Below are 14,047 nucleotides of genomic sequence, written 5' to 3'. Positions count from 1 at the left end.
CTTCTCCTTTTTCCTCCTGGTTTTCCTAGAAACTCATGAAACTTTATTTCCGAAAGTATTTTGGTCCAGAATTATTTATTCTTTAATATTTAAATCTTTTAATTGTTTTGTTATATCTAATCTATTAATAATTATTTTTTTTAAATTTTAATATTTTTGTATACAGGAGATTCCAAATTGCACAGCAGTTTGTATATAGATGATTCTGTAGCCAAAAATAAGAAAAAAAGTTCATATAAACATTTGTCAGAAAATAGTTTGTGAGTTTTGGCTTGTGAAACATTTAGCTCTGCTTTCTGCTCCCGCTTTGAAATTAAACCGTATTAAAATTCTTCAAGAGGTAAATTTGGTGCTTCCTTATGATTTTTGGTCTAAGAAATTGAATAAAAGTGGACCCCAGACCTCTATCTCGCTTAGGTTTTAAGAAAAACATGGTAAAACATGAAAAAGTTTTGTCGAAAAAAAAATTTTTTTTAGGTTTGGAATAAAATAACTTTAATAATTCACCAATAAATAAATAAAAATTTCTAGTTAACTTTGTAGAGAATTTAATTCTGATAAAATTGAGTAAATAAAATACTAAAATTAAACACAAATTTTAGAAGTTCAAATTTAATTAAAAACAAATTTAAAAACAATTTTGAAGGAATAATTTTCATCAATGTTTTGAACAGTTTTTGATTTTTTTCTGAATTGTTAAATATCAAAGGTTACTTGATAAAGCTGCAAACATTTCTTCAAAGCAGTTGCTTAACATGGCCACCATTGTGCTCAATGCACAGTTCAGCTCTCTAATAGCATTATTATTCCTAATAGTAGCTCCAGCTTCTACTATACAATGTCTCAATTCTACTTGTGCCATTACAAGTGAAATAGACTTAATGACTTCATCCAACCCCAAAGGAAAGAGTCTGCTGAAGATTGAGGTAGCCATTTTACTGTTCCATTTTGACCAATCCGTTGCTTAAAAAATCTGTTATTTAAATGATTTATCATTTAAATGCTGTTGTGATGACAGCAGTGATCAGGTGCACCATCATTAAAAAATAAATCTATCTGCAAATAGAATACTTTCCAAGAGATTTGTTACAAAATCAGATTTGTTTGCAGAAAATGAAAGTACCGCTCTCCATTGAGCCTTAGGAGTAAGAAAAAAGGGCCTATGAGATTATCACCTAGACGACCACACCACACATTAAATGAAAATTTCATTGGAAATGACTTGTAGCAGTCTCATTTTCTTCTGCCCAAGTGTGAATGCAATAATTTACATGTCATTTCTTGTAGAACAGGACAAGAATATTACAGCAATTAGAATATTACTTAAAAAATTGGGATGATTTTCTAATTAATCTTAGACAAAATTTCATCAAATTTCAACTATGGGAATGAAGTTGATCACCTGCTCGTTGTGCCCCCTGCGTAATCTAAACGATCAGCACAAGGTTTGCCTTTTAACACACTGACTACTTTAAGATGGCTTCAAAGAACCTTCCACAAAGCAGTTCTTTTATGAGCTGTGATACTAGCCTCTGTATCCTTTATTGGAATGCAGTAGGCTTTAACAGCACTAAATTTTTAGAATTCAAACGAAACGTCTTGTCATTTAGAACGTGGATTTATTCTTTGTCATCGAAGCAGGAGCTGCCACAGAAACTGCAGAGTTTTTTCAGACAAATGGTTACACCATTACAATTATAAAAAGATCCCGAAAAATCACCTCTGGTATATTCATTGGAGTTAAAAGAAATGTAACAATGAAGCTCTGAGTGTTACATATAGTGGAAGATGAAGGATGACAAGCTTGAAGTGGTTACGGTCGAGGTGTGGAAAAATGGACAACACTTTAGTGTGATTGGCCTGTACAACCCTCCTGGTAATGTACCATCTTTCGAAGTGGTTGAAGCATCAATCTAGGCTACTAGTATTCTTGTCAGAGATTTCAACAGTCCATCACCAAGATGAGGCTATCTAAGAACTCACTGTGTCTGGAAGGATTCTGGAGGAAATGACTGGTAGTACCACTTAGCGGTTTTTGAAACACCCTCAACTTTGTTGTTATTTTCGGGTCAAACATCAAGACCGGATGTGGTTACCACTCGCTCTTGTATTTCTGGTAAAACAAAAGTTAAATCTCTTGATGATGCCGTAGAGTGGCCGACGTAGAGAGTGCCGACGTGGCCGTAGAGTCATTCTTGTCACTTCACTTACAAACAGAGACACCTTACAGTAACTGCCCAGCTTTGCACTGACATTTCAAGAACGCTGGTTGGGATAAGTTCCAAATGTACACAGATGCGGTTCTTTCTGAGGCACTGATGTTCGACTCCCCTGAAAAGACTATCAACAGAATTAATAAAGCCTTACTGGACTGTGCACAACAGTGCGTACCCTATGGACAGATGAAAAACTTCAAACTGTTCTGGAACTCCACATTATCCAACCTGAAGAAAAGACAAGACAACAGCCGCCGCACAGCCAAAAGAACCAAAGCACCTGAGGACCTCAGGTCACTTAGAAAACACCAAGCTGAGCTTCACGCTGAAACCAAAAAAGCCAAGCACTCTGCTTTCAGGAATTTTACTGCTACATTGGATTTCAGGAAGAATGGTACCCAAGCTCACAAATGTATCTCCTCTCCTGGCTTAACAGTGACAACCCTCTAATGCTGCAGCAACCCTTGCAGTGTGCCAATCAGTTTTTTGCCGACCTAATAGATATAGCCAATATCTTATTCAGGCACTATGTGACTGTGAGCTGTGTCCATGGAGATGAAGCCATTGCCAGGACACTGACCAAAGATCCATTGACCTCGTGCTTGGACAAGAAAATTCAGGAGCTGTCTGCTGCTCCCTTTACTATTGCTGAGCTGGAGAGTGCTCTCTTGCAGACAAAAAAAAGAAATCTGTGGGAATTGATAGTATTTTCCCCAAGCTTTTAATTCACATTGACGATGCTGCTAAGAAAACAGTTCTAGCCGCTATAAATTTGACTTGGGAAAAGCACGTACCACAACAATGGAGAAAGGCCGAAATTTTTACTATACTGAAACTAGGCAAAGAAGTCAATAAAGTGGAGAGTTATCAACCAATATCATTGACGACTGCTTTCTGTAAAGTGGCGGAATGGATGATTGCGAACCATCTAAATGCATTGGTTTAAGCAAAAAACTCATTGATGATGCTTAAGTGGGATTCCTCAAGTACCGCAGCACTTTGAATCACGTAACCAATTTTACAGAACATGTTAAGGACGAGTTACACAGGAAAATGTCAACATTGGCACTACTGGTGGACCTGAAGGCCACTTATGACACTGTCTGGTGGCCCATACTAATACATAAGCTTGCTGGACAGGGGATTTCTGGAAACCTGTTTAGGTAGATAAAGTCATTCCTGTCTCAGATCCAGGTGCGCTATTCCAACTGCACATTGAGATTTTGCATTCAACGGCAAGGACTAGCCCAGGGAGCTGTCTTGCTTATGTAATATCATGATAAATGATATCCTGCATGTGGTAAGAGGCATGCCTAGTGTCCAGGCACTCCTTTGTGCAGACGACCTATTTTTCTGGAGAACCAGTGGATCCATCTCTTCACTCGAAGTCTGCTTAAAAGAGGCTCTAATAAAACTAGAACAATGGGCGAGGCAAAACATGATGACAGTGAATACAGCAAAAACCACTTTTCAGCTTTTCTCTTTCAACAAAAATTTCACAGATCCACCTCCATTACAGTGTAATAGCGCTGTTGGAAAGCAATGTATCCAGATATTTGAGGGTTCAACTAAACAGATGTGTAATGTGGAAGCCCCATTTGGACCACTGTGTAGAAAAGTCTGTAAAAATAGTCCTACCGTCTCCTGAGTGTTCGCTGTGTGTTTGCAAGATAATGGATGCTGATCACCTTAGAGATTGTTCGGCCCTGGACCACACCCAGCTGGATGAGAGCCTGGAGTTCACAGAAGCCTGTTTTTATTGGTCAGTGTGTCGCCAAATGGCTCAACAGCCAAGGGCAGGCACTGGCTAGTAAGTAAGTAAGAATTTTGTCCGTTCATCAGAATCAAGGGGGTATAACTCTTGTACAACGGGTATAGTTTTGCTTTCATAATACATTTGCACATACTTGATTGTGAAACATGAATGTGATGTGACAACATTCTGGTGCTTTGAGGTGGGAGATAATTGTACTGCATTCAATATTGCTTCTTCAGCGTTGGCATTCCTCACAAAACGTTCACGACCAACATTGAATAGTTGTGGTTTGAGCATACCTATTTCTTGAACTCGCTTTTCCAAATTCTCAAAAATTTTATGATTTGGTACCCGTAATTCATATAATATATTCCCGGTATTCATGTGCAGCAGCTAATCCGTTTTTATTTACTTTACCTTATATTAACTCATGTCTTTCAACTCTCCAAATAAAACCCAATTTGTGGTTTCACCTGTTCTGAATGACTGACCGAACAATAACAGAAAAACACTGCTCAAATGACTGTTCAAATGCTAGACAGTAAACTTAATCATTGATCAGCTGTTATTGCCAATCTGTGAAAAAATAAAAATCTTCAATATGTTTTTGACTTTCAAAATTATTTATGTCTTTCAAATTTATTTTCATCATTTTTAGTATTTGTAAGTAAATTGTTCTGTTTAAAATTGTTTCACTTTTCCCATCCAGTTTGTTTGTTTTGTTTCTAATTAAAGTTGAACTTCTCAAATTTATGTTTAATTTTGTTTGCATCAATTTTCTCAGAATTAAATTCTCTACAATTTTAATTTGAAATTTTTATTTATTTATTGGTAAATTAACAAAGTATTCCTAATAAAATTTTTCAACAAAAGTTTTTCATGTTTTACCTGTTTTTTTCGTAAAACCTAAGGTAGATAGAAGTCTGGGACCACTTTTATTCAATTTCTTAGATTTACAACCATAAAGAAGCACTAAATTTACCTGTCGATTTGCACCTGAAGAAATTTAATATGGTTTAATTTCACAGAGGAAGCAGAAAGCAGTGCTAAATGTTTCACAATCCGAAATTCGCTAACAAACCTTACCTGGTTTAATAATAAATGGATAATTCTGGAGTAACCAGCAACAAGAAGTAAAGCTCATAAAGCTCATATGCTTTTGAAAAACATACTACGTGATGTAAATTTAGGATGCGACCATAGAACAGCAGCCCGAAGTAATACCTCGTTTCCAAGAATTATCTGAACAACTTTGATATTGAGTTTTGTTTATTAAGAAACAAAAACTAGTTGTATGAATTTAGAAAAATTAACCTTTTTTTTAGTTGTAAACAAAGACATTCAATGGGTGCACCAAAACATCCAACCAGTAGTCAATTTCATCCCATGTTCGTCGTAACATATCCAAATCTGTGAGTTTGAATACGTTAACAATCCTCTCTTTAAGGTCATCAATATTCACTACAATGGTTTCATATACATTATCCTCGTAAAACCCCACAGGAAAAAATTACACGGAGTTACATCTGTCAAAAAGTTTATTTACTCTAGACTTTCTTGCACAAATAAAAAAAACTTTTTTATATATTTTAATGCGCGTGAAAATGGACGTCCTTGAATATTTTGTGATCAGATTCTCTGGTCTACTCTTTCGGTTCTAATTCTAATTTTTTCAGTTATAATTTTCACGATTTAAAAACAAATCATTTTACAGTAAAAAAAAAATAAATAATTTAAAATATGTTTTAGAATATATATATTTCTTTCAATTTGCTATTTATTTACTTTTACTTTCCTGTCTAGCGCTATATCAGAGCTAAAACCATAGAGGGAAACTATGGTAATCGGTCCTTTTTTATCGTATGTGGTTTTCACCGGATCTTTATATTTTCACACCTAAGGAACCCAAAAAAAGCAACAAAAAAACAGGTGGAAATTTTCCAAATGTTCGTATATACGTGTATGTGTTCGGTGTTAGCTGTCGCACCCTAAATCACGTTATATCTCCAGAAGTACTGGACCGATTTTGACCAAACTTGGTCAGATTACTTCTGTATATGAAGCATTGATGGCGTTAAATTTTCAACTTAAAAGGTAAATAGGGTGAGGCTGTAGAATAAGGTCAGTCACCCACAGTATCTTGAGATTTCACCTAATTAAGGTATTATTTTTCTTAGGCAAATTTGTTAACAATTAAAAAACAATATTTCAAAAAAAACTTTTGCAATATTGCACCCCCACCCCAAAAAATCCTTTTAATAAACTAGCGGCTAACTGAGTATAGTGTGTCACTAGTATCTTTTGCCAAAAGGAGCGATAGTATAGCACTGACGTACAGCTGCTGTAGTCGTCTTTCTTTTACTTTTTAGCCTCTGGAACCACCGTAAGGATGAATGAGTATGATATGTATAAATGCAAATGAAGTGTCGTCTTGTATGGTCTCAGGTCGACTGTTCCTGAGATGTGTGGTTAATTGAAACCTAACCACCAAAGAACACGTACCTAATATTTAAATCTGTTTAAAAGTAACTGTTTTTACTACAATATGAACCTTAGAACTCTCTACTTCAAAATCAGCTGATGATGAGTGCTGTAGTCACCTGATATGTTGTAACATCACAGGTGAGCGGTAGAATTAAATAAATGAATAATATGTAAAATGTAAAACTGTCTTTAAAGTACCTCCACACCCAATCCAATGAAATACGGTATGCACGCACGCTTTAGTTAGAATCATTGAATTCAATAAACAAAAAAATATTTAAATAAAATAAGTATTTTAAATTATGGTGTGTGTGTGTGTATGTGTGTGTGTGTGCATCAGAAAAAAATCATGTGACGGGAAAGTCCTACTGTGTTGTCAGCTTTTTTAGTACTGTAAAAATGTAATGGAATGATATATAACTACAGCAAAGGATTATTAGATGTAATACAGCACTCAAACTCTGTACGTATTATGAAATTATACATTTAATTTATAGATGTTACAAGTTACTTTATGCATAACATAGAAATCCAGATTTGAAGTTGTATGTCTTATACAATTTTCTTATATTATTAATTAATATGTATGCTGTCGATAAATTTATTACAAAAGAACAATTTTAATAATTGCATTATAACAGGAATAGATATAAATTATTTTTTTAAGTCATAGATTTAAACAAGTTATTATTGTTTTAAAAGTTACATGAATGAATGAGAATATCTTTATCATTATTATCACTTAGTTTCGCATTTTTGTAGCGTAATGAAATGGCCTGCTATCATTCTCATATTAAATTTCAAAACGTTAAGAAAATAAATTTATGCTGTGAATATAAAACTGAAATATATTTTAAAAAATCTCTCTTCTTTATATAAATATATATGTATATACAGAAATTAGTTAAAATATTAAACATTCCTGCATCATAATAACCCTTATCCCATGTTTGGCGAGTAGTCGTGAATGAATGTAGTGTTGAATTGGTGAGTGGTCTGATTAGAAGGCTTATTTCTATCTATTACTTTTAATATTTTTATCAAGGTGAATGTTTTTTTTTTTTACTTTTATTTCTTTAAATAGCTTCTTTTTGGTTACTTGTAATGTATTTAAGTATTTCCATATTATAAACGAAAATATTAAAAAACTGTCTTTTTTTTTCTCTGTCGATAAAAATATTTGGTAAAATGAAAACATCTAGATGGGATGAATCTTTTAAGAGTAAAGAAGGATTAATCTTCTTTTTTTCCTATTCATTTCTAATTTTTACTTCCATATATATAGTAAAGGAAGTAATGTGAAAAATTTCGGTTTTCAGATTTCAACAGAAATATCAATTTTGACCATTCCTGAATCCTGGATTCAGGGATGGTCAGGATTTCAGGGATAGGATTTTATACTACTATAAAATGCGTAACATTTTTGAGATTAAATAAATAATTTTTTTATTATAAATGGTCTGGAACAGTCTTTTTATTTGAATCTTATTTTGTCGTTTGGATATTGCAATATTTTGAAAAATGTATTTACCATTGATTGGCAAGGTGCTACTGTAATTTTTAATTACTTTTGAAGTAATATTTAATTTTGTATTACTTTTGATTGACTATATGAGAAGATAAAACATTAATGTAAAGTTTAGATATTAATGTTATGGTAAAAGGAATATGCGACTTAAATAGTAAAAGTTTTGAAAATGTTTGTATCTGGTGTACCATCTCATGAATTTCAGAATCTTGCTTATTAATAATAATAAGCTTGCTTTCTATTAATAATGTGTTTTAAAATTATATTTCTAATAAAATCTCTTTATATTCTCATATAGATCTTTATTCTTGAATCTCTGTCATTTTATATTTTCATTTAAAGTGGATTCATCTGCTACCTCTTCTAAAGTAATTCTCTTTACTTGATGTAGTTATATAAATATTTAAACTAGGATTTTTTTCCATTTTATTTCATTAGACTAATATTAAATATAATTACAAAAAATTATATTTTTTTTTTATAGAATTGGCACCTAGCCCGTCACCAATAAAACAAGTCCGTGAAGAACCAGAAAAAATAAAGAAATGGAGAGAAGAACAGAAAATGAGCTTAGAAGAAAAAGGTATCATACTTATTTTTTGTTGCTACATAATTGATAAAATATTTTTAATTATTGTAATTTGGCATTTAAGTATGAAAAAGTCTACAAAATTCGGACTGTATTTAGCTTTATAAATAAATTATTATTTTTTTTGCTACTTAGATAAGATTTGTAATGAACGTAATTAAAATTCTCTTTTAAGAGAAAACATCGGTAAGTGTGTTATGAACCTCAGATTCTTAACCCTTTACCCTCCAATTATAAAATCAAGTAGTGCCATTGAGTCTCCAATTTTTGATTGCTTAGTTCCCTGTCAGCTATTAGTTAAATTTACGTTTGGTTATCTTATGTATATGGTAAAGTTGCTTATATCAAAAAAAATTAAAATTTTTTTACAAAACCTTCATTTAATTGAAAAATATGACTTACAAGTCAATTAAAATAATTTTAGAATATTATCTTGATAAGTTTAGAAAAATTAAATTCGTTTGACAGATACCACAATGACCAAGAAAAGCATGAATGTTAAGAGTAGGCCTACCTTGGGGTTCTGCTATTTCTTTATCGCTACCTTCAGTTTTCACTATAATTGCCCAAAATAGCATTTTCTTGATTGTTTACTTCAAAATTATCATCAGGATCTTCATCACTATTATCATTACTAATTTTTAATGTCAGAATCTGTTAAAAAAACTACTAGAACAACTGGTAGACTTTCTGACTGATGGAATACATAACCTCACATCAAGAATGTAATTAAGCATAAAATTTATTTTTGATTCTATCAACTCTGAATTTCAATGTTACGTGGGTTTAGATCTAAACCCACGTCAGTTAGTTTTTAAATCTCTGTGTGTAGCCATGGTTAGTTTAAAAATGTCGAGCCATACCTGACAAAGGAGCGGTACCAGTGGGTTCCACAGAAGAGTGCAAAGGGTTAGTAAGAGTGGAACAGACAGTGTAAAACTTTAACTTGCTAGGTTGGTCTAATGGTGAACATGTCTTCGCAAATCAGCTGATTTCAAAGTCGAGAGTTCCAACTTCAAATCCTAGTGAAGGCAGTTTTCTTTTATACAGATTTGAATACTAGATCGTGAATCCTGGTGTTCTTTGATGGTTGGGTTTCAAGTAACCACACATCTCAGAAATGGTCAACCTGAGACTGTACAAGACTACACCTCACTTACACTCATATATATATATATATATATATATATATATCATTCATCCTTTGAAGTAATACTTGACAGTGATTCCCGGAGGCTAACAGGAAAAAAGATAGCATAAAACTACTAATTATTATATCCCTTTCTGTTATGAAACTAAACATAATATTTATATTTGGTGGTGTAAAGTCTTTAATTGAATTAACATTTCTCCTTTTACATTTCTGAATGGATGTAAACTTAAGACTTAATTGATCTAAAGACCATTGGGAGAGAAAATGGTAGCTCTTTTATTTTTTTGCTGATTTTATTTTTTCTGGTTCATTTTAAAATAAAAATTATATGCTAAGTGCACCTTTTGATTAGATGATTAATTAATTTATTATTATATAAGCAGTTGTTTAGATAGGTTTGTATATATTTGATGTGCTTAGCTCACAGGTAGACTATCTAAGATAGCGTACAAGATAACTTCAAAATGTTTTCAGAATATGTTCATTAAAAAATTATACGTTTTATTCAAAATAGTTTCCTTTGGAGCTATAACTTTTTCCAGCATTCATAATTATTACTAATATTCTTGGTGCCCATTCTTAGGAACTGTCCTTCATCGGTGTTCTTGAATCTTATAGTCATTGACATCTATATATCACATTTTTTTCAGCGTTCAGCTGAAAGAAAAAATTAAAATTAAGCTGGTGCTAAGTTAGTAGAGTATTGTATAGTAGATGCTTTAGAGATGTTAGACTGTGTATCATGTTTGAGTATTTTTTGAACAGCATGTGTAATTTTTCTAACTGCTGTGTTCATTAACAAATACAATCCATATTCATATTATTGTGGTTTTTACTAATGTTCTACCTTCCACTAGTTTCTTAACAAATTTCTTTTGCTTGTCTATTACACATTCAATAATTACTTCGTTTGTAAATATCATAGTATAATCATCAGTAAAAGAGTCATCATAAAAAAAAACTTGCATCACTCATCAGTTTATATTGTGCGTTTCATTTCCTTTTCATTATAGCACTTTCTAAAAAAAATGAAAAAACTGAAACTTGTATGCTGTTTAATGACAGAAGTGTAATTTTGCAATTCTAAAAGATCCTGATGCAGGTAATATTGGACATTATAAACACTGGTTATTCAATTATTCCCTCTCATAACTTACTAATTTTCAAACGGAAATCCAGTGCGGTTATGAATATAATCAAGAATTTTATTCTGAAAGAGTAAATATAATTTTTAAAATTGATGATTCATTGTAGTTTCGCTTTTTTTATTCTAATTTTTAATTTTTATTTCTTAGACAAAAATGAAGAAAAAAAGAAAGAAGAATGGAGAAATGCAGCTAAAAAAGAACTTGATGAATGGTATCGCCATCATGAAGAATTAATAGCTAAAACCAAGGCTGCTAATAGGTATAATTATAACCATCATTGTTCGGTTAAACAATTTAGTTATCTTTGTTTATTGGTATTTAATTTAAAGGTAGTTCTTTGATTTATTTTTGATAAAGAAAAGCGGCATTATTAAATATATAATTGCTGATTTTATTGTTTATTGTTCAAGCAAAGCGAGGTCCAGTTTTAACTTGAACTTTTGACACTTTATGTGTTTTTGATGTTACAGGCAAAGATATTTTTATGGTCTTATAAAATTTTACAATAATATTCCTTGTTGTCGGTGGAGTTATTTTTTTATCGTTTCTTTATAAATCTTTTGTTTCTAAATTGTGACCAGTAAAATTATATTTTGGAAAAATGCCTGATTTATTACCCATCACTTAGTTTTTAACCACTCGATGGATGCTGTGTAAACATACTGCTATGTTAAATTAATTTTTTTTGCATAAAATATTATTAAAAGTAAATTATACTGGAAGTTTTGTCTCCGCGTGTTCTGTTACTAATATCCAGCGTCTCTTGAATGAGTACTTATCGATATTGCTAATGCAATAAAATTATTTTTGGTATGCGGATAACCCAATTTCACAATCGGTTACGATCAAAATTTTCATTTTGTACTTATTTTAATTTTAATTTCAGTAACATTTCATTCCATCGTAGTGCTTGGGATTCAATACAAAATAAGTGAGGTACACTGTTCACAAAATTTTTAATATTTTTCATTGAATTACATATTCAAGATGCATTGACTAATGGTCAAAAGCTCACAATGGTCAAAATATGCTGTTACATGTTTTAAGGTAAATCTTACCCAGTGTTTTTTAACTTGGTGATCTTTAGAAATTGTAATTTCTGTTAAATATGTGTATTCAACGATTTACATGTCATCCTTATTTTAGGTACTTTTACTTTCTAATATGCTGCCTCTTTGAGTTATTCCAAGTAAACTGGAATCATCCAAGTGTTGTAATGCAAAGGAGTTTACTCTTTCCATTAAACTTCAGATCCTGTCTTGTAGAATAGTGATAAAAAAAAGAATAGAATAGCAGATAAGTGATGTTGTTCGTTTGCGATTTCAGTGTAGACTTGTGCAGAAGACCTCTCCGAGTAGCCTCTCTGTCTCTTTAGCTCGATTGCGTTTCATTGAACAGGTTGTAACTAGCATTTTCGAGCATATGGATTGTTCATTTGTGAAGTGAGCATCAATATCATGATTATAAATATCAGTACTGAATCTGTTATGGAGGTTGAAATGAGAACTAATTGCGATACCCATCTTGAAAGATGATAAATAATATTATTTAATATCGTAACTGCAACTATATTAATGTTAGAAATAAAATTTTTCAGTAACGATTGGTTTTTCTTTAACTTTTTGACAGGATTAAATCTAAGCATTTAATTTATATTTGAAAATAAATTAAAAAACTTGTCTGATGTACAATGTTGCAAAAGTGATGTACAGTCCTTTCAGGTTGTTAAGAAATGCCGGCCTCCATGGTGCGAGTGGTAGTGTCTCTGCCTTTCACCTGGAGGTCCCGGGTTTGAATCCCAGTCAGGCATGGCATTTTCACACACGCTACAAATAATTCATCTCATTCTCTGAAGCAATACTTGACGGTGGACCCGGAGGTTTAAAAAAAAAGATTGTTAAGAAACAAAAGGCTACTTATTAACACCTATGCTTATGTTTTCTCAATTTCATGCAAGTAATACACATTTAATCCTTTCACTTTGCATTTTTCTGTTTCCTACAAAACTGATAAACCTCCATGGCACTGTATAAACTTGAATGCATATTTACAAATGCCAGAGGGTAGATCATCCATTTGAATACAGACCCTTTATTTTTTTCCAAAACTGCACTTCCTAAGCAATTTTAAGAACTACCTTTAATGAGTCTTTTATTATGTCTTTTTTGTGGTTTTTTATTATAGTAATAGTTAATTGAATGTCTTTTATTATAGTATGTTTTGATTACATTATTCTACTCTTAAACTATTTTAATTTTATGATTTATTATAATATCTTTATTTTAAATTAATATGTAAAAAATATATTTTGGGTTATTTTATTTTGTGTTTTTCTGGTTTTTATATATATATATATTATTACTAAAAATAATCTTTTTAAAATTCATATTGTTCATCTGTACTTTTTATATTCAGTATTTTATTGATTTTAAATTCAGTATTCAATAATAGGTAGTTTAGTTTATGGGGTATCCATTTTAATTCCACAAATTTTCAAACATTTTATTGCATCACTATTTTTGATTTTGATGAAATTTGGAATATCACAACTACCAACCTTGTAGTAGCCGAAAAATACTTTTATATTTAAAAAAAAAAATTTATCGAGTAATAGATTATTTTCTAACTTGCCAACAGGTAAAAACAGTCATTTTTGACACTTTTTCCATGAGTGTAGTATTCTTATTTTACATCCTACAGAGGTCAAAAAGAGCTTTTTGGAAAGAGTAAAGATGGAACTTCGTCTTAGCATACTCAAAATTCATTTTGTTACATAACCAAATCTTGTAATGTTTACTGAAGTTACATCTACAAATTGTTTTTTTCAGATTTTGGACCCAAAACAAATAATGAAGGGTTTAAGGTGACAGGCCAGTTTTTTACCTTTTAAGTCTTTGGTATTAGTAGTACTTATTAAAAAAATTGGACTGTTACCATGTAGTGTCCTTCATTAAAAAAAATTGTCGCCAAATCGTACAATTTTGAAATGTCTGATTTTTGGGACCCAAAAACCACATGGGAGGAGGCAAAAATCTGAAATGTTTACAGCAGTAAGTACTTATTATGTACTTTAAATTCATATAAAATTTGTTTTGTTACTCAAAGAGGTTGACTAGTAATGAAGCCATCAAAACCGCTAATAACAGTTCCTTCTAACTGTGAACAATGTATCC

General features: G+C 31.6%; 1 protein-coding gene across 9 annotated transcripts in view; it reads left to right on the top strand.

Annotated features, from left to right (window-relative positions):
- The window catches only part of Clc (clathrin light chain), a 70,667-nt gene that overhangs the window by 27,886 nt on the left and 28,734 nt on the right, over positions 1-14,047 (top strand). For all 9 annotated transcript variants that reach the window (XM_075378730.1, XM_075378731.1, XM_075378732.1 and 6 more), the window contains 2 exons: positions 8,469-8,567; positions 11,022-11,133. In XM_075378730.1, the coding sequence (XP_075234845.1) occupies positions 8,469-8,567; positions 11,022-11,133 (211 nt within the window). The remainder of the gene's footprint in view (positions 1-8,468; positions 8,568-11,021; positions 11,134-14,047) is intronic.

The sequence above is a fragment of the Lycorma delicatula genome, chromosome 11 (assembly GCF_047948215.1).
Source record: "Lycorma delicatula isolate Av1 chromosome 11, ASM4794821v1, whole genome shotgun sequence".
In the NCBI taxonomy this organism is placed as follows: Eukaryota; Metazoa; Arthropoda; class Insecta; order Hemiptera; family Fulgoridae; genus Lycorma; species Lycorma delicatula.
The sequence above is the reverse complement of the archived record's forward strand: the minus strand, read 5'-3'. Positions and strand labels throughout refer to the sequence as shown.